The 27,346-nt window shown below is 43.6% G+C and overlaps 1 protein-coding gene across 2 annotated transcripts in view; it reads right to left on the reverse strand.

Annotated features, from left to right (window-relative positions):
- The window catches only part of SNX30 (sorting nexin family member 30), a 53,222-nt gene that overhangs the window by 25,115 nt on the left and 761 nt on the right, over positions 1-27,346 (reverse strand). For both annotated transcript variants that reach the window (XM_048051411.2, XM_048051409.2), the window contains exons 2-3: positions 8,402-8,590; positions 2,244-2,354 (exon numbers count right to left, since the gene is read on the reverse strand). In XM_048051411.2, the coding sequence (XP_047907368.1) occupies positions 2,244-2,354; positions 8,402-8,590 (300 nt within the window). The remainder of the gene's footprint in view (positions 1-2,243; positions 2,355-8,401; positions 8,591-27,346) is intronic.

The raw sequence follows: 27,346 nt of genomic DNA on the forward strand, positions 1-27,346 counted from the left end.
GTCCTACTTTCAGCATGACTCCAACCTTTTTCAGTAGATCAGTATGCCACGGGACTACCTGCAATTCAGAGCAGCGACAGAGAACAGAGCTTGTCTGTCTTCTGGCATCCAGTAAGGGGAGAAAGACACGAGGCAAGAAACTACAGTAAGCACTTGTAACAAGCAGTAGTTCTTGTCCTTTAATTTATAGGTCTTTGGAGGTACATCCCAAACAGTACATACAGCTAGCAACTGGTATCCTCTTTCACTGTGTGTTACTTATCTGCTTTATGGTCTTCCAGCTTAATAGCCCACATTTCCCTGCTCTGATGTGAGCAGCAGAGTTCAATGCAGTCAGAAAAGGCTTTGAGTATCCAAACAAAAGATCTTTGGACATATTAGGCTTACCTTTCTAGAGATGAATCTGAGATGGTGTTTTTTTTTTAATTGTTGTTGGGTGGGGCTTTGTTGTCTGTTTGTTTTTACTGTTGCTTTGAAAGAACAGATTAGAATAAATCTCAGATTATAGTAACCAAAGGGATAAAAAAAAAATCCATATTCAGTTTTGATTGGGCTGCTGTTTAAATATAGACTATCATGGCTTTCTACACTGGGAAGACACATCATTCTTTACAGAAAAAAATTTATGCAGTTACTGTACCAAGATACTGACGACAGCCCTGTTTCAGTATTCTGTTTGCCAGAAGGCCTCCAAGGATTGCAGTATCTCCAGTTACAGAGATGCTCTTAGAATGGCTTGAAACTTCCTTTCAGAACACACTAGTCACCGTGCACCTGAAATTACCATTAGCCTCTGTACTCCATCTACTTTTAGGCAATAAATACATAAAGCATTCATCAGTCTCCCCATCTCACCACTGTAGAGAGGAGATTAATAGGCAATTCCATAACTGTTATTAGAGTGCATTTGTGCACAGGCAGATCAAAAAGGCAGCGCGACCTTCAACTCCCACATATTCCACAAGAGGCGGCTTAAGAGATTGCCTTGTTCTGCAGCAGGTTTTGTAGCCAGTATTAGAGCAACTTGTGACATTTTTTACCAAACGTGCAGTCTAGCGTGCATCGAATTCCAGGTCACAAAGCTGCTTGATTCCCTTGGTGTGAATCACCTTCTGCTGCTAGACTATCTATCAGCTGACTGCCATGCTACCTTCAGGCAGGGCTGGCAGCTCGCAAGTCAGCTCAGAAATTTGCAGAAGCTTAACCTGGACAGCTCCAGCTACTCAAAGAACAAGGAGGGAGAAAGGACAAACAGCTTTGGCAACTGACATTACCCTGGACAAGCTCACTCTTTTTCCTGTCTTCTCCCCACCCTTCATTAAGCTTTTTGTTTCAGTGGTGTCACATAATTTTGTGAAGTATTTCTTATCTTTGAGAGACTGAACCACTGTTCCACTCAGAGGCATGTCCCAGAGAAATTAAGAACTTAAATAGTTCTCTGTCCTGGAACAGCCTAACTGAATACTTCTCACACAGTCTAGTCCTTTTTGAGGGAGGGAGAGCAAAAAAAAACACCACCATACCAAATGGGCAAGTAAAGGTGTATGCTGGCAGTGTTCCTATTTCTCCACAGTTTACCTACTACAGACCTTTTTGGATTTCCTTGTTCAAAAGACCTGATGGTGGTGATATCACAGTCTTCCTACTTCTTCACATTTTCTACAGCATGAAATACAGCCTGCTGAAGATAAGTAACCTCTTCACATGACAAAAGGTGGCCAGACTGCCAGCTTCTGAGAAAGAAAGGGTGCAGTAGTTTAGCTATTCCTCTGCCTATTGAATGTATGCAATAGCTGTCAAGCTACAGGCTAAGATTTTTAAGTCTGTGCTCTTAAATGATAACACAAGTGATCTTGAAATACACCCTTTAAAACCAGCTCAAAACGCCATCTTGAATACTATAACTAGCACTTGAAACACCTGTGTGGCTTTTTTTGTAAGCCTCATATACTCAGAAATGTAGATGTAATAATTGTGCAAGCAAGTCAAGCACATTCTACTTACGCCAGGACAAGACTTGTTACCAAATGTATTCCCCTGTGGGAGGCTGCCAGAGCTCACCTCTCAGGTGTCTCACCTAAGAAAAATGTCTAAGCTTTGTAATCAGTTAAAAATGGGCAGCTTTTCCCACTCTATTAGCAGAAGACTGAATTAAGTATTGTATTTAAAGCCGAAGAGACATTACACCATTTAAAGACAAATACACAATTGTCCTTAGTGGCAGATTCTTGCTTACTACCTACGGGAATGAGATGCGTTGGCTGAGACTCTTCCAGCTTGTTTCTCAACCAGTCGAAGTCTTGGTACCGCCGACGCACAGAATACTCTGGCAAATCAAACTCAGCTCGTGTGGTCTGGAAAACAAGAACAGGAGAAGCTTAGTGTACACTGAAACCTCTCACCTCAGACTTTAGGAGTAAATGTCACCACTGGCAAGGATAAGGACAGACAAGCTTTGCACTAGGACTCCACCCCAAAATGCAGTTTGCAAGTGGCATGAAAGAAAACATCCTTTGGCCTTTCGAGAAGAGGGAAAGAGCAGTAAAAAAAATGTCTACTTGGAGCTGATATATTCTTAAACTTTATTGGTACTTCATTACATTTTCTAGTCAAGTAAATTTTACAGGAGTGATCTGGGAAGAAGAGAGCACTGTGCATCGTGTTAATCTCTTGGCAGTTACCATGTGATGAGAACGTATGATCTTTATTCCAAGGACAGGACTTAGCAATCAAGAATTAAAAGCAAAGACATTTTATGACTTGTTTATTCCTCACTGTGGGTGAGGAATGTTTCACCAGTGTTCTGTATTCTGGAAACTACAGGCTTGTTATACTCCTTCAAGGCTATAAGATTAGAACATAAGCCATTGCTATGTCTGCCAAAGAACGATTTTTGTTGATTTTTGAGAGGAAGAAAACAGCTTGTTTACATTAAGTTCGTGCCTGCTACATTTCAGATATCAGTACCCTAAGTTAAATCATTAAAGTTTTCATTCTTTAAGGCAAGGAGTTACATTTGCCATTACAAGTCTGAGATAGAAGGTAGGTATGCAGAAAAACTATTGGCAATTGTTTTATCAAGTCCTTGAACAGTCTGTAGCCTGGAAATCTGACTGTATGCAGCTGCTCACGCAGCACATATTGCAATTGTCAAGCAGCACTAATGAAACTATGTCCCTACCAGGAGGCTCTGCTAAAGAACCTGGTAGAGTGATAGCCCTGACTGGAAGGCAGATAGCCTCTACCATTATATCCCACCGAAAAGCACCAGGTTTCTTCACTATTCCTAGACAGTGCACCGTCTGCTAAATTCCAGCTGTGATTTTGTGGTTATTTCTGGACTGATGGCAATGGCCACAAAGAGCACTATTTGTAGAGAGCCAAGTGGTAGCCTTTAGACGCAATCCATCATTTCATTTGCTCTGTGGATGGCTCTAACTCTTCAGTTGTTACACATCAGACCCACTAATCCGCACGAGGGATCCTGTGCAAGGTCCATGCCAGCAGTCTCTTTGGGGAGGAGCCGGCAGCCTTAGCAGGCTATCAACACAACAGCAGCTTTAATACACAATAAACAGCATACTAATATGATATTGCCTATGGAATGGTTTGTTTTCTAGAAAAGGAAGGCATAGAGAAACGAAGAGAAGACACCAAGCTCTGCCCATCCTTGTTCTGACCTGGTAGGTATGGTAAGAGGTATACAATTAAGCAGATGGACTGACATAATGAACGGTCATCAAAGGAGCACACATACTTGCAAATGAAAGACTGCCAAGACTTAGATATTCACTGTGGATTTGTGCTTTAGTCAGCTATACATTAGTGCAGCACCAACTTATTTAATGTGGCAGAGTGCCTCAGCACAAATGAAGTTTTTGACACTTCATATGAATCATTTTCACTTGTTTGGAATAAGACACTGAACAGTGTTATGCCACAGCAAGACAAGGAATACAAATGGAGAGAGCCCTCATCAGCCAGTGGTGCTAACTGCTTTGCTCTGTTAGCAGGGCACCTGTATTTCAGCCTTACACAAAACCACCTGAAATTAAAATAAAAAGGTAACCATTTTACAGTAAGTAGAGTGTGGTTTTTTTTTGTTTGTTTTTAAATGAACTGTTTGTGACTGGGCAAAGTCCTCTGAAAAGAGCTCATACAGCAAGTGAGTAAGAGTAATTGGCATGTTTACACATTATAGTGTCTTGCCCTGCAATATAATGAAAGTGAAGCACCCCATCTGTTAGCTTAGAGAACCTTACTAACCAGTAGTCCACTAACAGTTAAGGAAAACCATTAGTTCCTACCTAGTCTAGAAGAAGGGAGGCAGGATTTGAGCAGGTTCAGTCCCATTATACAAGTTAAACGTTAGTTATCACTCATCTCTAGAGAACTGCTCCCGTTGCCATTACATTTCTAAAGTTTTCCATATATCAGGCTTTGTTTCTCAAAGGGAACCAGATGAAAACACATCATATTCAACAGCATTTCAGTGTTTGCTGTATGGCCTGTCAACATAAGGGCCCTTCAAAGGTTTTAACCACACCTCACTAATGCTGAAAGAATTTGGACTTCGGATCAAGTTGTCCATTAGCTTAGCAGAAGTTATTTTTTCCAGACTGCACACAGAATGGAAGAGTGTCTTGCCACCGTCCAGGGATGGCAAGTGAAGTGTGTGCATTTTTGACAGAGCTGTGTTCCTCCCGCTTTCCTAGTAGGATTCATAAATCTCATTTTGCAAGGACACACGTCTCTCTCCTAAAGGAAGATGAGAAATTTATGTGGCCGATCTCGACCTCGGCCAATGTATGACATTTCCAGGGATTTATTGAAGACTCCAGCACACTTCCACTAAGTCAGCACTGCAGTATTCAAGGCTCAGTTTGACTTGTTGAAAAGCAGGAAGGGTTACAGACAGTTTTACCTCTTGTTGGAAGCAGTATTAAGGCAGACACCAAATCTTGGTGTTTCTTCTCTTTCTTGAAAACAGTTCGCAGACAAACCTAAAGCCAGTCTGTGACAACTATGTGCAAGTATTTATTTTCCCACCTTAGTTCTAGTCTCTTACTTGCTAAACATTTTAAGTATTTCCCCCATGTTACTATTAAAGACTGGGGCAAAATCTTCTATGAGAAAAACAGTAAAATGGCAGGGGGGAAGGTAGGAAGGTTGGTATTCTTAGTAGTTCATAGTTTTGTACACTTCTCATACTTCAGTCTGCTTGAAAAAGAGCACTTACACCTGCTCCTCTCTACAGATCAAGCTGTTTCATGCACTCAGGTCTACTCAATGCATGCACTGGAAGCAAGGGCAGAAGGATATGAAAAAGAAAACAAGACCTGCACTTCAGCATTGACTGAATTCAAGTCAATTCAGAAGTATACAATTCAAGACCGCATTCTCCATCCAAGACTGCAGAGCAACTGCATGACACTGAGGAATGGCACACAGCTGTTCAGACTTCCACGGAAGGCACAGAAGAATGCCTTGCCTTCCTATAAAGCGCAACAAAAGCAGAATTCGAAGCACTCCTATATTTATGTCAGGAGAGATGACTACACAGCATAAAGGTAAGATTGATTTTCCCCCTCATTCCTCAGAAAAAAAGATCTTCTAGATAAAATCCCTCTAGAGGGATCAAAGGTATCATCAAGAACATCTGAAACACTTCAGTCATTACAGCCAAGGCCAAAGTTCCAGCACGAGTTTCATCCATCTGCTCTTTTTGGCTTCAGCGGTCTCTTCGTACAAGAAAACTGCTGTTATCAAGAAGAAAACAGGGTACAAAAGACTGTCAGCAGAGCCAAGTCTGACTTGCTGTCCCCATTCTTTTGGGGATTCTTATCTTGCTGTTATAGAAAACTTTCTCTGAAAGTGTTTATCCTGAAGACAGGCTGAGGAATGCTATCTGGCTCTTATTAGGAAGCTGTGAAAGCAGGGGTACAAGCAGGACCAAGTTAACTATACACTTCTTTCTCAGTTTCACTGCAAGACGTTGTTTTGGACCCTTCCTCAGCCTCCACTATCTGCTGACAAAAATATCAATAGATACAAAGTCTGTGGCATACTGCAAGATCTGTCTTTTTTGCTGTTGTGATGGAAGAACTTTCAAAAAAAAAAAAGGGGGAGGGGGGGACGGGGAGAAAGAAATAAAAAACATGACCGCAGTAGGGTTGTATTATTTCTCTACAATGGCTCCCAGTCAGAGATACAAGTATGTGTTACAGTGCTCCAGTACTGGCAATTACATTTCCCTCTTCCATCTAGTGATGCTGCTTTTCACAGCAGGAAAGACTTCAGCATAATTTATCCAAATCCTTGGGGTTCCAGTAGCATTAAGTGGAGAGATACATAAAAAATAGAAAAAGCAGCCATCCTCATCCTCGCCTCCTCATCCAGAGCCACCAGAGACCCTTTCAGCCCTTCAGCAGGTCTCAAACCCCTCTAATACAGGAAAGCAAAGGAGGTGGTAGAAAGGCATGGCCTTAAACAGAAGACGGGAACACGGCTTGCCACAGAGCTCTGATCTACAACCTGGAAGTTGAAACATCAACATCTATCTTGATCGCTGTTTAGGGATTATTCCTATGCAGCTTTTGCCATGTTTAATTACTGCTTTCAACTACAATAGCTGCCTGGGCAATTAGCTTGTCATCAAAGAAGACTTGTTTGTATAGCAAGAATGAGTCAGATCATTAATACTGCTAAACATCCAACCAGTCTTTTTTAAACAATAGTAGACAGCACTAGAGGTGTTGACCCTAGAGGTTTTCCAGAAGTTTACAAGAAGTTATAAACTCGAACAGGTGAGGTGTTCATGGTGACTGATGAGGATGAATTTGGCACAGTTTCATAATAGTATTGTAATGGTATGATATAGCGGATTTATGCACTACAGTGAGATGCAGGAACTATTAACAGACAGGTAAGTAGATATGCAAAATCCATGGGTGTTTTTTGTTTTGTTTTTAGAGAAGGGCATTATTGGGTAATAAATCTGCTCTACAGAAAATACCTTACACACCTTCTAGGTTCTGGTTTAAGAAGGAAGGGGACTCATATGAAACATAGGTTTCCAAGCAGAAGAACATGATTAGGGTGTCACTGTGCAGAGATACTTTATCTTGACAGAACAATGAGGTCTCAATTTAAGGCAGAAAGAGCTTTAGCCAAATTTAACTGTTAGACTGTGGGAAGCAGCATCTCATGTTTTACACTTCCCATTCCTTCTGATCTTAGCCAAGGGCTGAGTCGCACCAGACACAAGTTTCCTGCAATACTACTTAGCGTTTTCTAATGGTTAAGATATGGTATTTTTTGCAAGATTACGACACTTAGAGCAACTAAGAATGGCAGGCCTAAGTTAAGCCAGCAGTAAGAGGTAGTTGCTATTTTCAAGAGACCACATTTTCCCCTGTGCAATCTGAAAGTGGAACTTCTGAGCAGACATTTTGAAAAAAGTTTCTGTGGCCTGTAAAGGTTTCTTTACCCCAAAGAAAAATATTCTCTCCGGTACAGAGTGCAATCTAAGTAGGCCACAGTAATGTTAATCTTTCTGGACAAGTGGATAAAGTATAATCACAGTGAAGCTAGTGAAAACTTCTCACTTTAGGTAACTACAAGTGCCCCAAACAGATGTCAACATCACTAAGAAGTTGATATTAATGAGAATGTCTAGTTAGCAGAAATTAAAATTCCAGTTGTGAGAGCAGTGGACTTTCCAGATTGCTTTTCCTATTAGTGTAATTAGATTGCATTAATGATTGAGCTACAACACATGCTAAAAAAACTACATTATTTTTTTGAGAAGCAATAGCATTCTTAGGGTATTTTTACCTAGCTTTAACAGCAGCTACATAGCCTTCTGTATCAACAACTGCGTGGAGATTAGTTTACAGTAGAGGATCAAGATTATGATATTATGATTTAGATAAATGGCTGACAGAAGACGTGTGATGGACACTTAAGCAACGAGCTTAAAGAATTTCAGAGAACGGCTAAGACACTAAATGCAAGATTAACAGTGAATAAACAAGGCACATTCCCTTCAAGTGGAGGTAACTCAAACCAAATGAGTTTCAGATTACTTTATATGAAAAATCTTTCAAGTTAAAGGAAACTGGCTTTTCAAGTTCACTAACAGTTCTATTTAAGAACCACAGACAAGATCTAAGCTGACACATTAAAAGTTTTAAATTGTCTCATATACAGAAGTAGAAACAGTTCTGCTAAGAGAAGTCACACTATCAACACAATTAAAAGGTACTGAAAGACACCAAGTTCTTGTCCTTAAGATGAAGCAAAACAATGAAAAGCATAAACATCCAGAATATACCTTAAAAACCAAGCCAACAAACTTTAAGGGAAAAAAGCAGTAGGAAAGGAAAACACTGTTTTGTACCTTTGTTGTAACTCTGTATGTGATGTACGTCTCCATTGTGCACACATGTTTTTTGGGATCATCGACAGTAACAAACAGGTCTCTAGTTTCCCCATCCAAGTCATCATCCAACTGTAGTCTGTTGAGAAGAGATGAGGAGGAGGCTGGGCTAGACGTGTCAACAGGTGTGCCATTGGGTAGACTGAGATCCTGTTTTGGAAAGGAAAAAAACAGTACGTTTTTGGTAAGTGAACAGATTCACCATAAAGTACAGTGTTCTTATAGATGCCATGGACAAGCTACAGTGATATTTCTGTTTCTTTCTGGCTATTTTCAGACTACTTCAGCAGCTCCAAGGATCAGTCTTCTCCAGGAAACCTGGGCAGTCCCTCAAGGTTTGAAGTTTGAATATTAAATTGTAAATTGTCATGAAAGCATATTACTACTCTACCTCCCCTTAATACAGAGCAACACAATTTATTTCTACAAGGAAGTAGAAAATATTTTTGAACCAATAGTGAACCAACTCAGACTCTGAAAACAAAATAGCTAGGCAAATCAGGAGACCTACTTAAAAGTCAGGCTTCAGGCAAAGTGGCAACAATTCAGTCCACTGGTATGAGTCAGTCTTTCCCTCTGGAGACTCCCGTATTTGAGACAGGAGGGCAAACTTGTAATCAGAGGCTTTGCAGCGAGTTCATTAACTGCATCTAGATGCAGCTCCCTTATGGAGTCTTAGGGCCCATGGGAACACGGTGCTTTGGAGAGGTCCTCATTCCTACCCTCACAACTCCAAGAGCATCATCTAGTGTGTAGTGAAGATGAAGGCTAAAAGAACCTGCAAGTGACCATTTTAGAAAGAGGAACACAAGGGTTTGGGAAGCCTGTAATTCCTTGAAACTGACTCAACAGAAAAAAAAAAAAAGTTTTCATAGATAAAACTTATTACATTCCCACACCTTCAAGTCTTACAACTTGATATAAACCAACTGTTCCGTACAGCTAGAAGCTACTCCACTTTGCATAAATATCACAGCAAACTTCACATGTGCTCTCTGCTCTGGTTTCGCAGCAGAGCTAGCTGACAGCATGTGACAAGTTGTATAATACGTAGGAACATCTGACATCAGTATTAGAAAGTGCCAAAGATCCAAGGCTCTTCTTTTCATAGAAGAGTGGGTGTTGTGGTTTTTCATTTGTTTGTTTGAAGTAGTAGCACAAGATTTTACCCACAGAGTGTTTCCCCTGTAAGGACAGAGGTTCCCCTGGTTGCTAGCCTTGCAGAAACATCACTACAGCTCATAGGCAGCACATTAACTAGTAGCATCTAGTCCCACGACTACTGCTTAGCTCCAGCTTCATGTAGTCTTTAAGTGATTAAATGAAACATGTAATTTTAGCTAAGGAATCCTGTTTGGGTAAGATCCTGTTTGTTCATCAGTATTCCTTACGCAACTGTCTTTTATGTTCCAGCTGGACAGGGATAGTCCAGGACAGTCTTCAAAAGTAGTCATCCTTTGCTCAAGGGTTGGGAATTATAGGTGAGAGCTTCACGTTAAGGCCTCTTACGAAGGTCTGCCTTTGACAACAGCTAAAAATGGGGCTAAGTTCCTACCAGTCTGTTACAAACCCACCACGAGAACACTGATTTTACAGACAGCCCCTCTGCCTTCCACAGCCCTGCAGCTAGTGCTGTTCTTCACTTTGAGGACTGGCTTGTGCAGTAGGGAGGGAAATATATTCTCGTTTGGGGAGTGAGAGCGCCTAGACATTTTGGGAAGGGCTGGTCTGACCTACTGTTTACTGACAGAGAGGTTAGATGCATTCTCACAGCAGAAACCACTCAGAAGTGGTTGCCAACAGACAAAATGCTGCAGATTTAACTCGCAAATGAGCAAGAATCAGAAGGTAAGGCACTCAGATGCTCTTTGTCCTCACAGGATGAACATGGCGCAGCTTGCCAGCTCATACATGAAGCAGACATCTTGAACTAAAGAAGCAGCATCTGGCTCAGACTCAACCTAGCAGTAGCCTGTAAAACAGGAAGACACAAGGATACAACAACTCAAAAGATAAAGAGTTCTGTTAGAGTCAGGAAAACAGAGCAAACAGAAGTCATGACAGGATTAGAAGCAGAGGATGGGTTCAGAAAATCTGCAATTCAGCTAGACGGGAGAATTTGGCTGAGCAAAGTAAAGAGCAAAGAAAGCCCTGGGGCACCGCAGCAGCTGTAGACAAATCTGTTATTATTTCCAAAAGGTACCGGCAGCTCTTCATTGCCCATGTGCAATAAGCATTAGTGTCAGACAAGTTGTGCCAGAACTGCAGTAAGTCGAGTCCTAAGCTTCCAGTATGGAAATGAATTAACTTCTGGAAACATTTTAAGCCTGATTACGAAGGAGATTCTTGAAAGCCTGTTAACAAAACCCTTCCAAATGACAGCTTAAAGAGTACAATGGAATATGCCTAAAATATAACAATACTATATCAAGGTGTTAGAACAACTGGAGGAAGGACAAGAGGTGAAGCTTACAGCCATGTGCATGAGATCTGGGACTTTCCTCACCAGTTCTTTTAGGAGACGGCAATAACCACACTAACACATCTTACACTTTTTAAGCAGGACAGAGGTTTGTGAAGGCTGGAATCTACTCCAGTCTCCTCGACTACGTTCTTGCAGCCATGGGTTCTGTGGGATGTCTCCGGTCTTAAAACGAAGGCTGTGACAGCTTTACCAATTTCAGCCTGTATGAAATCCACTCCGGGTCTAGATCAAGTAACACTTCCATGCCACCTCTGGTCAGGAGCAGGAGGGCTGCTAGCTGTGGTGAGGGGAAAGGACAGAGGAATTGTGCGTTTAAAGTAGTACTGTGCTATGCAGGCTCTTCTGTGGTGGCAGATCCCTCCCCAGGCAGTCACGACTGGCACCGTGCCTTGCTACTTGGATAGGTTTCAGCAGTTGAAGGCCAAGTTAGAAGCCAAGCGTTTGTCCTTAGTAATGGGTGGAGCCTCCTAGCTAACTGCACTAGATAAGAAACAATGATCATGACTGCTGGAGCCTTTGTTTAGCACCAGGCTGGATCCCTTTGCTGAAGTCTCAGCTATTGCTAGAAAGAGGTAGGCTTTGAAGTGTCACAGCAGATGGCCCAGCAATCTAAATTATCTCAGGCTGTAATCCTGAGACAGAGCACTTCCTCGTCATGTTAATTGGCACTGGCTTTCTTCCATGGGACTTGTGGGATTTTTTTGCAGTTGGGGAAGCAAGACTGCATCATCTGTTCCAGTCTACTTTTACCACAGAAAGAGGAGTTGGTCCTGCAAAGCCTGGCAGGAAAAGAGATCTGCAGCCATCTGCACCATTCCCTGTCAGCGTAGTTATACCCGTGAGCATTTGAAATACTACTAATATTAATTGTTTCATATAACAAAGAGTCTGACTTCAGTGCCAGAGACTCGTTTCACCTTTACTGTGCCAAGTAGCTGCTCATCTGCTGTTTTAATTACCCAGCTGCACTATCAGAGATCAACACTGTCCAAGTTCTAGCAGGTACCTGCTGCTTACAAAGCTCTTCACAAGAGAAAAAAAAAAAAAAAAAAAAAAGCCTTCCTCTTCCTTATTGCACCTGCTACAGTAGTCGTCCTGCCACGAATCTGAGCAGAACCACGACAGGGAGAAGAAAAGGCTGCTTCTGGTGGCCAGGTAAATGAAATGAAGGACAGGTTCTCTCTACAGACTCTTCAAGTCCTAGGGTGCATCCACGATTTCTTCAAATTTCAAAGTTTCTCCTAAAGCAAAGATCCTTAGCCTCTGTCCCTCACCTCCTCAGGGTAGCAGTCCCCTTCTGAAGCAGAGCAGGTGAACGTCTAGGAAGGCCTGGATCACAACCTATGGCTGAAATGCCACAACATTCTGGCCTCTAGGTTTGTGACTACTTGTTTCTTTTGTGCACAGTTGTACAACTACCTACAGACACTCATACTCTTCACACATCCCTGCAGAGTTTGCAAATCCCTCAAGACACACAAGCTTATGGATACATGAGACCAGATGACCCTAGAAGCAAGGATTTGGTTTCCTAGAGCGTAGGGCAAGTAGAAGCTAGCTGTCTGTTGGAGATGCATGAGCCCTGCCAACTACACGGGTTGCTATGTGGTAAGGAAGCAGCTTCACATTTTTTTCTTGGATTATGCAGCCTAAACACCATGACCGGTTAGCCTGCCCAGAAACAGGTCCTAAATCTATCAAGAAGCTCAATTTGTCCAAGTTTAAAAATCAGCTGAATTTTATAAACTTGAAGTCCGCATGTGAGATGCGGAATGAGTTTGGAAGTTTCCAGCTGATCTCATCTTCCTTCATGCCCCCAAGACTCTGGCTTTACAGAGCAGCTTGGATCCACATAAAGTAAAACCTCAAGAGCTTGGTATTCAGCCTCCTGGAAGGCAGCCTCCCCCAGTGGAGTAGTACACACTGGGGAATGCATCCAGGATTCGACCCTTGAAGCCTAAAAAAAATGGCCTAAAATTCTGTAGGTATTGGCTTATCTTCAAGTGAAGATCATGAAGTCTCTTGGTGAGCTAAGAGCAGCCATTTAATCCCCCTGCTTCTAAAAATTCAATGTTAATTTCCACCTATCCTGCCTTAGCAAGTGTATGGCTTACCTAGACAGCAAAGGTATTGAAGGAGTAGCTCACGAAGGAAGAGGTGGTTCATCTAGGTTGTCCAAGCACAGATAAACTCATCTCTGGTAAGGGTTAGCCTGAAGCTACCTGATGTTGCAAGCACATTGTTCTCGTTCAACAGGTATTAGATAACATAAGAGACATTTAGAGGCTGTAAAGAAATGCTGCTGTTCAGAGGCAAGTGGTGCAGTTAACCTCTATTTGACCCTGTCTTCATCAGTGACCTTACAACCAGGCCCTAAAGTCTCACTGCTTCATTTCTAGTATTGGAACCACCAGACTTTTCTCCTTGTGTTTCAAGGCACTCAGAACTGCTGCTGGTGACTGGAAAGCTAAAATGGTTTAAATGTAAAATATTCTCAAGAACACTAAAAAAGCTTGAGTTAACAGCCTCACAGACTTGTTCACGGCATGACTCCTGCACTTCCAGTGGTACCACTGGTACTCTGTCCATCAAACCAGAAAGCTGCTTCTGAGATATGACTAGATAGAGACCATATCAGTTCGCTCTTGGGATATTTTAAATAGGTGTTAGAGTACAGCACGTTGCCAAGCCACGAGCCCTGATGACTTTGTTCTGTAGCTCATCACTCAAACTAGCATTTCTGCTCTGTAGGTCCGAGTTGCCTGAAAACAGACTCCTCAGTATCGCAGAAAACACAAGAATTCCAGATGCAGCGGCTGATCTTAATGGCATGCAACTTGGTACCACTTAAGACCGGAGCACATTCCTACTTACAAAAGTACTGCACTTGGAAAAGCATCTCTGCACTTTGGCCTATTTGACTGGACCTAGGAACACTGGAGCAAACTTCAGAGACACTACATGACTGACACGAGCACTGTCCAAGCCTTCTCCTGCAGGTCATGGGATTCCCACCTCTGCCCTGAGGCTAACAGACAAGTTTTATAGGATGGGTTATTTTATTCTGTGGTTTGTTTTCCCAAAGTCATCACAGCTAAGTTAACCAGAGCAAGACTGTGGGCATAGGAGGGCTTCCCGAAAATGGTATTTTCAGCAAGAGCAACAACCCATCTCCTAACCGTGTCACAGAAGTCTTCAGGGACTCAGCAACAATATGCCGTATTTCCAGCCTTCCAGTGCATGCAGCATGGAGGGTTATAGGAAGGTGTCAATTCCCAACCAGACCATCTGTTCTTATGGTCTGGCTATAAGCCTGTACGTTCTCACAAAGCTCTTAAGAGGGTGGCCTCTTTTCCTAGTCTGAAAGGGGAACTGTGCAATATCACACAAAATTAAATGCAGTTCGGGTTAGTTTAAAAATGAGGATCTTGAGTGGAATCTCACAGATGTTTTTACAGCAGTTAAGACAAATCCTTCAATACTAGTAATAAGCTGTGCTACTTGTACACAAAGGCCAAAACGCTTTTGGGACCAAGCACCCGGTAGCTGAAACAGGTTGTTATTTGGAGTGGACACTAAATGGAAAGGGATAGGACATACTTTTGACTAATTAACTCTCACCAAACTGATATGCGCTTCCCCCTATCCTTTGAACAGAAGGCAAAGTGAGGAGTTATTGGATGCTTGCCACATCTTACAGCTTCCTTACTGTGGCAAGGTATTTTAATATGTGAAGAGATATTTTTACACATCCACAGGATGAACTGTTCTCTTCAAAGAAACATTCCCAGATCCAAGGTTAGCTTCTACATCTGTTTACAAAGCACTAGAGTCCTCGCGGAAAGCTGTATCTTGCTTTCCAAGCAAAAAAAAGCCAGTCTGGCAACTACCCAGCAAGATTAGCTCACGGTTATGTTTAAGCTGTAGAAAGTAGCAGAAAAGTGCTTGTGACCTGATGGAAAGCAAGAGAGTTTAATGTTTGTGCAGGCTTGAATTTGCACCATTTCGCAGAGCAGGCTTGTGTCATTTTGTCCTTCCAGTCCTCAGCAGAAGGGAACAGGCAGCAGGACCCTACTCCATTCTGTCCTCAAAGCACAAAGACCTCCAGAAACGGCAGAAGCTACATGTTTGCAGAAACATTTAGAAAATGCAGACTGCTTGAATCAAGACTTTAATTACTGTCCTCTAGCTGTGTTAGGTTCCACGTCCACCTGCAAGGAGTTTGCTTCGAGAATATTGCTTGTTACAAGACTTGAATTACTATCAGAAGGCTTCTGTGCACACAGGAAGAGCATCACCCATTCTAACATGCTAAGGAGCACCTTTAATTAGCACATCTAAAAAACATGGGGCTTTGTTTAAAGGTCTGTTTTTGGAACCTTAGCTCTGACCCTTCAAAGAGCAGAGCAGCAGCCAGGGATCAGACCACAAGCAGGAAAACTCTGAATCCAGCATGTGACTAGGAATCATCCCCAATCCAAGAAGGCAGATTTATATCTGATTACGGATGGAACAGTTTGTTAAGCTTGTCTAAACTAAACTGCTCTCTCCTAGAGACAAACAGCTTTGTGTCAAAGTTCTGCAGACATACCCTGCATCACTTTTTCCTGTTCATGCTCTAGTAGGAGAAGCAGATTTAGCTGGGTCAGACTTCATCGTCTGGTACCAGTGATACCAAAGCACTGATATGGCTGAGATGCTCCCAAGAACAAACAGCAATATTTTTAAAATGCTAACACATGCAAAGGTGTGGGTTGTTGGTTTTTTTGTTTGTTTTTGGTATTTTTCGGGGGGGGAAGGAAGGAAGTGGGGAGAAGAAGGAAGAAACAGGAAGGAAAGAGAATATTATAAAAGGCTGAAAAGCACTCTATCCTGGTCAGTACTGTGTTTAAACAGGCAAGGATACATTTCCATATTGCATTATGATGTGGGCTTCTTGGGCTAGCCATTTTAAATGGGCTGCATTATTAGCATTCCCCCACACAGGATCAGTAGGGTTTCATGAGAGCAAGTCAGACTGTCTATTCACCTCATGTTCTCATCTCAAGCGCTGGAAGAGCTGGAGGAGTGTGTTCTTGGGGGAGCTCTCAGAGTTAGTTTATGCAGGTGCAGTTTAAGAGATAGTCCTCTATCACATTTGCTGATAAACAAAATATTTTCCAGCAGAATAGCATTTGCTCCATAAGGGGGAAATAAACAAAGTGCTTATCTGCTAGAAGAAAAAATAAAATAAAAATAAAATTGCTTCACTCTCCATTTCAAGGAAGGCAAGCGAGGAAAATCACCCATGCAGTATTTCCTCACACTATGAGAAGTAACTAATCTGGAGAGAGAAACAAGGTATGAGATTTACAGTCTAATTTGTCTACAGAAACACCTTTGATATATATGGCCTAGGCTTGTGACAGCCATGTGGCACATACAGACAGCTAGCACACATGGCTTCAGGTGCAGCATACTGATCGAGGAGCACAGTGGTCAGCAAAATGAAAGTCAGCGTACAAATCCTGAAGAGCCCCAGCTGATCACTGGCAATAAGTGGTATTGATTAAAATCTTTCCAGGGATTTTCTTGGTGACAATCCAAAACACAGCTTTGTATTGGCAGCCACCAAGACTTTCACTTCCAGCTGGCCTTATACTAGCATTTAAAAAGCTACAGCAAAGGTGCCAATTCTACCCAGATAAGCATGGGTCTGAGTATTGTCTATAGTAGTAATTTACCACTCCTAAATGTGTCAGTGCTTTCACCGTTGAGCTTGTAGTTGTAGAAAATAGCTGTTGCTAGCACCATATGCAGGGGAGGAGGCTTCTCTGCCCTTGAGCAAGACCTGCACTGCAGCATATTCTTTTCAAGAAACACATCCTACCATTCAAAGTTACTGGAGAAGCGAGACCAACTACACAGACAGACTTTAAGGTAGTTTTTTTGATCCTAGGATGCCGTTCAGAAGGATACAGCCAGTTTCTGTAAAGCAGTGTAAGGCAGCGCTTCCCCGTGAGGACACAGCTTTGAGGCAGTGTAGTAACAGCTTCCTTGGTAAACGTGACAGGGAGAAGCTTTGTCACATGTCAGTATTTTGGATTTGAAAGGCTACTAGCTTTCATCGGACACGCAGTGTTAGGGTGGTTTAGCAGAGCTTGTTTTTTCAGGCTTAAGGTCAGCTTGAGGTTAGAGCACAGAAGAACGAAGAGCCAGGCCCATAAGCCATCTGATCATTCACAACACTACGAACCACTGCCACCATTCTTTTCCTAGACAGTCACGCTGGTTCTATTCCTCACAGGAAGGTCCACACTCCTCAATTTTAGGGCATCATTTAGAAGCAAGTAAAGCCAGATGCTGTTTACACTTCATTTTTTTTTCCTGGAGAATCGAGTATTAAACATTTGTGATGCCTTTGCTCCCATACACTAGTGTAGTTCTCTTCAACTTAAGACACATAAAAACACAAACCTGAGTCAAGCAGAAATCTGTCTTTAGGACTTATTCTCCCTTCCAAACTAGTTTGTCATCCACTGCTTATGGCAGCATTGAAGAAACACTGCAGAAGTTCTGGATGTGGTCACAAGACAGCGATGTTCTCAAGAACAATTTATGCTTTGATGACCATTCTAAGTAGAGCTGTCGGCTGAAGTCTTTCAGTGCCTGTTGTATGTACGTTAGATTATTGCCTTTACTTTCAGAACAATTTCAACTAGACCCATGAATTCATGGCCCCAACATAAGTATTCAGACAGATACTTTATGATTTCTGTGAAATATTTGGCTAAGAATCAACAGATTGGGCATTGTAAGTTTACTTATAACAGAAGACAACACCTCCTTCAACCCCCCTAGTTTTATTTTCCCATAAAACACATCCCAGAAATTAACCTATTAGATTGTTCTGTAGGCTGGTCCAGCACTGGGAATTCTAACTCATTAAAGAGCTGCAACTCACTGCGTGTTTTCCATCCCCACCTTGTCACTGCAGTGTTGCTAGTAGCTAGCTGCCGTGAGTTACCTTGCTCTCAGTCACTCTAAGAGAAAGAGATGCAGCATTTGTTTTTCAAGAATTTACTATGTTTCTTACCTCAAGGCCGTAACTGCCACCACCTGCAAAGTATGGGGTTTTGGTTGGTTGGTTTTGGTGTTGTTTTTTTGTTTGTTTGTTTTTTGTTGTTGTGGTGGTGGTGGTGGTGTTTTTTGTTTTGTTTGCTTGTTTTGTTTTTTTCATTGGGGGTGGAATGCAGAGACAGTTTTCTGTCCACTTTCATCCTAGTGATGAAAGTGATTTTCCCCAGCCACAACAGCTTGTAGCCTCAGCTGCACTGCACAGCAGGCTGAGGCAGCCACAGCTTAAGGAGTCAGGACAGCTCAGCATTTAAGATCTTGCTCACGGTCTGCAGAGAACAAGTCTCAGTGAAGTTAATTCAGAAATACACATGAACAAATACCATTTTTAATTGGTGCTTCGCCTTCTGCATACAGAAAGCACCTGCAAGTTGCAACATCTAAACTGTCCTTGAGATCATAAATAGATTTTCATGTAGCAACACTGAGCTGCATCTCCTTGCACTTTAAGAGCTCCTGTCTCGTCTCCTGACCTATTTTACAGAGACCAACTTCTCATCTCAGATAAGGAAGAGAGTGGCTAGTGTGACAGCCAGATGATCTATTTGAGATACCACAGAAGTAGCCCACAATGCTAGAAGACACCAGGACAACAGCTTGCAGATTAATCCTGGAGCTAATGTCTCCCAGATCAGTATGTCAACAGGAAGGCCTTGGGCTTTATCCTCTACCCCTCTGATCATTAGTTACAGGGACAACGCTGCCTGACATTTATCACAAACCCCTAAGGAACCTACAGAGAAGGATGTGCCCAAATAGCAGACAAAAAGAGCCTTTTAATCTGCTTATCCTACGTACTAGCCTCTCCCGTTCTCCCCATCAGGGAGCTCAGAGAGCATCCAGCAGCTCTTAGGCCTGAGAAGTTCCAGCAGAAGCAGCCCAAAAGATTCTTTCCGACCACCAAGCATAACTTTTTCCACAATGGCTTACAAAAAGCCATTGCCAAGACTCACCCTTCTAAAATCCAGCTGAAGTTAAGAACTGAGTTCCTGTATGTACATTTTAAATATGTTTTCAGTGCTGTTTCATTAAACCACCATTAAAACAATCCTTTTGAAAAGATTCTGAAAGCCGTGCAACACTGAATTAAACCTCAAAGTATATCCCTCCCTCCCTCCATTAAGTTAAAATAAGACCCACAAAGTAGTAGTTCAGTTGTACAGTAGAAGCTATGCTCATTTTTACCAGATGGCAAGTTTTAAAAAGTAACATTACTAAGACAGTTACTTTAATACAAGTGTTTGTCCAACTGTTAGCTATCCCTTTGCCTTGGTCAGAAGAGAAGGGAATTGCAAATTCCACAGAATTTCGCTGTACTGAGAAGATGGGGATCACAAAGAGACCACCACATACAGTTTTACTAGAATACTAGAGCACCTATACAGTAAGGTATCACTAAAGCACCCTTACCAATAAATTCCTACTTCTATAATGAAGGCAACTGTAAGCAACTATGCCATGCTCTGATGAATGTGCTTCCACACCATTACACCCCAGGATGGCTACGGTAAGGAAACAAGAGCTCTGTCCTTTCAGTAAGATCACAGAATGGCTTGGGTTGCAAGGGACCTTAAAGACCACCCAGTTCCAACCCCCTGCCATGGGACACCTCCAAAACAGCTAAAGAAAGCAGTTCTAATCACCACCATTAAGACAGGATACTAGATTCCTCCAGCAGCTTGACTATTGGTAGAGCACTGATAGCAAGTTGGAAGCCATGCCAAGTTTGAGTCAGTTCTTTTACTGCCTAGAAATGACCTGCCAGACACGCATGCACACACACCATGCAATAGAAGAGACAACAGTTCCTTCAAACAGCCATCCAAAACTCAAGTTGTAGGAACAAGACAAGGATGCGGCAGATAACTGCTTGTATCTAAAAGCTCCGTGGCTTAAGAAATGTGGTTCAGGACATTCACATCCATTACGTAGCATAACCTCTCCATTCACTTGGGAAGAAAGCCACAGAATTTCCCAAAAGTCAGGAGAAGAGCTTCATGCTGAGGTGAATTCTGAATCACTGTTATTTGTGACCCACTGCAACTACAGGAACCAACACTATTAAGAGAAAGGCTCTTCAACCAAACTAGCAGTCCTTCTGTCCTTGGCAGAAAACATCCCTCTGTCCTCCCGACCTGCAGGAATTTACTGGTAGAAGCCTCACATTCAGAGGTCCTAGCCCTCATGGGTGACTTGAACCGTGCTGATACATACTGGAGGGACAACACAGCAGAAGTGACATCGGTCTAAATGGGTTTTTGTAGTGCATCAATCAGAACTTCCTGACATGCAGGGGATTAATAAGCTGTCAAGGGGAGATGCTTCACTGAACTTTAGTACAGTTATTCTTACAAAAAAATGAAGATCTGGTCAGGCACATGAAGGCTGCCTCAGCTACAGTAGACATGACCTGGTGGAATTAAGGCCCCTGAGACGTGGGAGCAAAGCAAAGAGCAGGATCACAACCTCAGACTTCCAGGGGGGAGACTTTGGCTTCTTCATGGATCTGCTGGGAAGAATGAACATGGTGTAGAAGAGACAAGGCATCCATGAGAGCCAGCTGATTTTCATAGAACGCCTCTCCAGCCTCAAAACTGGTCCATCCCAGTAAGCAGGAAATCAAGCAAAGGTGGCTGAAGGTCTGCATATACACAAACAAGGAGCTCTTGACTAAATTCTCATATAAAAAGGCAGCACAAAAGAGGCAGCAGCAGGGACTAATGACCCAGAAGGAATATAGAGACACTGTCTGAGCATGCAGGGATGGGATTAGTGGGATGGAGCTGAATCTGGCAGAGGATGAGAACAATAAAAGGCTTCTGTGGGTATAATCAGCAGCAAAACAAAGAATAAGGAAAATGCAGTCCTGATGTTGAATAGGGCAGAGAACCTGATGACAAAGGACACAGAAAAGGCCAAGGCCCTCAGTGCCTTCTTCACCTTAGCCTTTACTGTTAAGGCTTTCAGGCCTCCAAGGCCAGTCAGAAAGTCTGGAAAAAGGAAAACTTAACAACAGTTGAGGACCACCAGGTTAGGGAACATTTCGGCAAACAGGACAGATACAAACCCACTGGACATGGTGGAATGGCCCCAGGAGCACTGAGGGAGCCAGGCGATGTCACTAATGTCAGTTTTGATTATCTTGTCTCTATGATGATGATGAGGGGAGGTTCCTGAAGATGGAAAGCGTGGGGGACAACAGCAGCAACCGGTGTCACTCATCTCTCCACCAAAGTTTACTGAGGGATCTACATGCCCATCAGCCTCACCTCAAACCCAGGGAAGTTAATCAAGCAAATTAGATTGGAAACCATCTCGAAACACGTAAAGGACAGAGTGATGAGAAGTCAGCATGGATTTATTCAAGCGTGGTCATGTTTAACCAACCCAATACTATCTACAAGGCCGTGATTGGCTTGCTGGTTAAGTGGACAGCACTGATGCTGTTTATCTCAACTTGAAGAGGGTTTTCACCACCGCCCCCCATAACATCCTCACAGAAAAGCTGATGAGGCACAAGCTAGGCACACGTACATTGAAGTGGACTCAACTGGCTGAACTGTTGAGCTCGAATTGCTGTGAACCCTCAAGCTCCAGCTGGAGGGCAGTCAGCAGCTGAGTACGTCTGGAGTCAGTAACAGGGCTACTGTTAAACATTCCCATTAATGACCTAAATGATGGGAATGGGCACACCCTCAGCGAGTTTGCTGATGATACAGAACTGGGTGGAACACCTGGCCAGCCAGATGGTTGTACTGCAGTTCAGAGGGACTTCAACAGGCTGGAGAAGCGGGTTGGCAGGAAGATCATGAAATTCAACAAGAATTCAGCAAGAGGAAGTGCAAAGTCCTGCACCTGGCAGGAATAACCCCATGTAGCAGTACATGCTGGGGTCTGTCTGGCTTAAAAAAGCAGCTTGGCAGAAGAATAACACAACAACCACCACCACCACACACACACACACACACCAAATCCTGGTGGAAAAGTTAACCGTAAGCCAACAATATACCTCATGGCAAAACAAGCCAACAGCCTGCTGGGCTGCTTCAGGCAGACAGCTGCCAGCAAGTGCAGGAAAGCGATCCTTCCCCATGAGTCTCATCAGTGGTAAACAGACGGTGTTATCCTCTTCTGGGCTCCCCAGTACGAGAGGCATGGGCATAGCAGAACAAACCCAGCAATGGGAGAAGATGACAGATCAGGAGTTGGAGCATGTCTTAAGAGGAGAGGAAAAGAGAGATGGGACTGTGCACACGGAGAAGTGAATGCTCAGGGGATAAATACCTGACAGGAGGGCGTTCAGAAGTTGGCGACAGAGTCCTCTCAACAGACCAAGAAGCAGCGGGCACACATTTAAATGAAATCTGCTGTATTTCAACAGGAGAAAAAAAGCATTCTAAGGGACAGTCACCCTTACAGTAAAAAAAAAAAAAAAAATCCCAGAGAGGTTGTAGTCTCTATCTTTAGAGATATTCAGAAAAGATATTCAAATACCAACTTCAGAGTCCTAGGCAGCCTGCTCTAGCTAGCACAGCTCTGAGCAGAGGGGTGGACTATAAGATCTTCAAAGGTGCCATCCAGCCTCAGCTACTGTATGATTGTCAAGTCTCACGTTCCTGGAGATTGGAACCAAGTTTGGTTCATCCACACTGACATTGCTTCATAGAGTTCACCCACTTTAGTTCCAACTTTTTGTAATCCTCAGTCTCTCCGAAGACTGAGAATTTACCTCCAGCCTACTCTAAGAACAAAATGTGGTGCTCATCTAAGAGCTCTCATTTAGTCAGAGAAGGAAGAGGTTTGTAGAAGCCCAAGCAGATTTATTTTAAGCTTTCAGATTATACTGCAAACTGGTTTCATTTGTGGGTGGATGAAGTTAAGATCAATAATTAAACTAGCAACCAAGAAGGCTGGAAGTAGAGCTCAAGACTCTCAGTATATTTCTGTTAGGGAGCCACCAGGCGCCCCTCCAAAATATGAGTGCTAAGTAAAAAGCACTCCAGCAGCCACACCAAGTATTTATACTCCATCAGGCACTAACACAGGCCTATGGGTTCACTGGAGTGAATCAGAAAGGCAAAGGGTCACATGCAAGCAAGCTTTCAGTTAGTACAGTGAAGTTCCCAGTTGGAGTTCTAATGGCCACCTCCACGCATTAGCAAATTTCAAGCTGTGCATTGCAAGCCTGGTAATTCACATTCACTCTGCTCAATGCATACTACCTGTAAAATAGCCTTGAAGCACAGCTCAGCTGTCTACTCTTAATATAACCAACTAGAAGTCAGGCACATCTTCCAAGAAGAAAAGCAAAACAGCTTATAGGCAGCTGGCCACAAAGGACAGTATCAGGCAGTCAGAGATGTCCGAAAGAGGACGAGCCAGTCTGATCCCTAGGTGCGGCTGTTCACTCAGCTCCTGCTCAGCTTTTAGCTAGCACACAGCTCACGCTAAGTCCCTATATATGCTGGGAGCAGCACCATTAGATCAAAGCAAGAGCAACAGGTAAGCAAGACAGGAGGGGCATGAAGAGATAAAGGTCACTGCATGGCCATTACCTGCAGCTCACTGCCTCCTGCAGTCATAATTCTTGCACACTGATTGTCAGAAGTCTCTTCAGAATCCACTAACCCATGGAAATGGTACAGACCAAACCTCCAAACTGTGAGGTATTTATATGCCAACTTTCCCAAAACATTTCTGAAGTGGATCCAACAGAGCCTGGACCTCAGAGGTTTTCATGCTTCCTGCTGTGATACAGGGGACGCCTGAAGCGTGGCGGAGGAGGAAGGGTAAGTGCTCTCACTGGCATCTAGGGAACTATTTTGCTTACAGGCACAAAAGTTGAAAGTCACGAGTCAGAGAACTTATAAGTGAGAAACCTCGTAAATTAAGTGACAGATTAGTGAATTCACATTAGACTAGTGTGTATGAAGAAGACTGAGCTATTCTTTGTTTTCCCTCCTAATGAGCTCATAAAATAAAGTTCAATGTACAGAGCATGTTATTTTGTACACTGGAGAGATCCAAACAGACTGTGACACCAGCACAGGTGCGACATTAGGGCTTTCGGGGTGGCAGGCAAGAACTCAGCACTGGGAGTTAGCACTCTGTGCAATAGTTGCAAGTCTCAGTGCAGACCACAGGAAGAACTGACAACACCACCCTGCTGGGAAGCTACTTCTGTGACACAAGGCTAGAAGGACTACAAAGACAACAGCTAGAGGATAGCAGAAGTAAGCCATACAGAACACTATTTCTAATTCTGCACAGCCTGGTGCTTCCAACGTTTAGCAACAGGCAGTTACATCTGCAAAACCTCCATGTGGGTGCAACCCAAGTCTTACCATGCTTCTACAACCATTTGGGTACAATCACACAGCAGCATACCACGTACATCTCATCTCTGCTCCAAACCCAGCAAGCTCTTAATAATGCCTTTTATCTCCAGTGTCAGAGGACAGGGCAAATTCACTATCAAAAGAGACAAACTTGTGAACCAGAGAGAGTGATGTAGGCACATACAACCAAACTTCCTTTTTTTCAACCCCCTCCAGAAAAAAAAAAATCCACGCTGACACTTCCCCATTGGTCTTACCACCTTCTGCAGAAGACCTGCTCCAAAAAGCAGACCTCAATCAGCTTGCACGCATGCCTTCCAAAAGCTCTGTAAGAGCTGCAAAACTGAGTTCTTGCTTTAGTTATGCTCTGGACAGTGCCATGTACCCTGAGGGATTGCTTCCTCCTGCATGTTTCCCTCTCAGCTGATACCAGGGGGTCAGCACTGCTCAGGCTCTGCTCCAGCTACAGCTGGAGGCTTACAAGGGTAGCCTGTAGCCTGAAAATAAGCCTGAAAAAGCTCGTGGTGGTCAGACATCAAGGCAACCAACGTTTTATGCAATTAGACTTGAGGGGAGCAGAATGCTATGGCTAGAAAGATCTGGGCAGTACAGAAATGCTTCAGAGATAAGAGCTTACAATTCACATGTTTTGTTTGTTGCAGAACCACTGTGAATCCTAAGTATGTAGCCAGATATGTCCATTTCATTTAAGAGGTTAAATGCTGCTCAGAAATAAAGGTTTCCTGGCTCTTAGAACAGTTGTCTCCTACACATCAGGATGAAGACATTATTTCAGACACTGAATATTCTGTAGCCCTCTTGATAAGACTCAAAGTACTTGAGAAATCATCTATTGCCACTCAGAGGGCCTCTGAATCAGAGAAGCCACAGAAAATAGCAGACGGTTTTCCTTCCCTTTCCCACGACTGCTCTAATGCCATTTGCCCCTGATCTTAAACAGAAACCAAAGGTTTGTCAGACTTCAAAGTCAGGCAAGGTCTAAGCCACCAGATTACTGCCAAATTTTAATAATAGCAATAATAAAAAGAAAAAAAAAAAAAACACAGCAAGACACATACAGGCAACATTCCTGTCCTCCAGGTTCCTCTGACTCAGGATAAGGTAGCGTCCTTACTCAGCTGCTCCAAAAAGGAAAGAAAACCATGCTTTAAAGAACACAAAGCAGTGATGGCAATGGTTCAACCACTTCAGTCTGCAAATCTGCGGCAGTGGAAACTGAAGCGCTGCTTTAAGGACAGAGAAATTCCCCTGTTCCTGCACTTTCCCCTCCAAGAGTATCCCAGTCTCAGTGCAGGAGGTACATTCATCTTGCAGCAGCATTTAGGAAGTGGTTGCTCACAGCAGATAACAAGAACCTGCAGTTCGTGGTGATGGGTCAGCAACTGCACTGTCCCTCTGCTAGAGGACACCCCTGCTAGAGGGCTGTTGTCATATAGCCATGGCTATGGACCATATTTCTTACAGAAGCTTACTGACTCAGAGACACTTAGACATGAGAGGCTTCGACCCAAACTTTTCCTGCAGTGCCAGTCTCCACCAGACCCTCCAAAAGAGACCCGTGGAAAGGCCAGGAGAACTGACATGCACAGCTCCTGTTCTTGGATCAATAAACAACAGATGCAGAGCTTTAAACCTGAGTCAGACGTGAATACGAAATCTCCCTCTGTTACCCATCAACCAGAGCTATCTGCACACTGTGAGCAGATTAGAGAGCTAGCCTCTCCAGGGACCAGCGACCCACCAACAGAGATCAAGATGAGGAGAGACACTAACCACCTAAAAGGCTCTATTTACCTCCACTTATCACACTCACTCTCCAGACTACTCCGACAGCTGAAGTTTGCTATTGCCTTAAGTTTAGGAACACCTGTTTGCTCACTGAAGTTTTTCACGAAGTGAGAAAGAAGTCAACCTGTTTGTTTCTTGCCAGTGCTTCAGGTATTAAGTTGAGGAAGGGATAGCCTTCACACAGCAGAGCTGCTGGACTGCTTCCATCAGAAGGATCAGACGTTTGGCTTTTTCTGCTAATTCAGGTAGATGGAAAAAAAAAAAAAAAAGAAAAGGGAAAGAAAAAAAAAAAGAATGCTGCTCTCTTCCTACTGGGAATCCTTTATTCTGCAAGGCTCATTACCCCAGTGCCACTTCCAGGTCAACCAGAGAACTGCTCTCAAGTCTAAAAATCCCTTACCTCAGCTCCTTTTTGCTTTCCCCCTTACAGCACGCCCATGCCGCCAAGCACCCCAAACAGGACAGCACTGCATAAAGCTGCTAGAAGACGGACTTCACTATGTTGTTGGTGTAAAAACTGGGCAAGAAACCTCCATATCGAGGAGAAAGCTGGCTGACCACAGCCGGAGGCTGCAGCCTGGGCAGCTGCAAGAACCGGAGGGCAGCTGCCAACACCAACCAGTTGCTGCAGGTCACTCGGGCAGCAACGGGACTACACGAGCAAATCCTATTTTCCACGGAGAGAAGTAGCCTACAGCATCTGCCCCGCTTCAAGTTCGCCTCCTCTTGAGAGCCATCAACTCTCGGGCAAGCGTCTCAGACGAAGGAGCGTGTTCCCAGAGGGGAGGTAAGCCTGGTATGCAGCAGCGGGCAAATGCTCGAGGAGACAGCTCTGGGCACAAGCAGCAGCATCTGCACGCACGGGTACGGGGCAGCTGAAGGCGACACATGGAGGCCACCTTGGCCCATTCCCCTGGAGCCTGGGAGCGTGTCAGGCTGGGCACTGCTGGCAGCCCCGAGGTGTCCAGAGGGCAGCGAGTCTGTCCGTCCCTGCAGTGGCTGTGTGCCACAGCAGGCGCCTTGTGTCAGCCCTGCACACCTCGTGCACGCTGCGCTGGGCCCAGAGGTGCTCCTACACAGAAAGTTTCAGCCCGAACTCACTCTGGGCAATGCTTGCTCCCAGGAAACCCTACCTGAACGCTTTTCAGGAAGCCTGCC

The sequence above is a fragment of the Anser cygnoides genome, chromosome Z, assembly GCF_040182565.1.
Source record: "Anser cygnoides isolate HZ-2024a breed goose chromosome Z, Taihu_goose_T2T_genome, whole genome shotgun sequence".
NCBI lineage: Eukaryota > Metazoa > Chordata > Aves > Anseriformes > Anatidae > Anser > Anser cygnoides.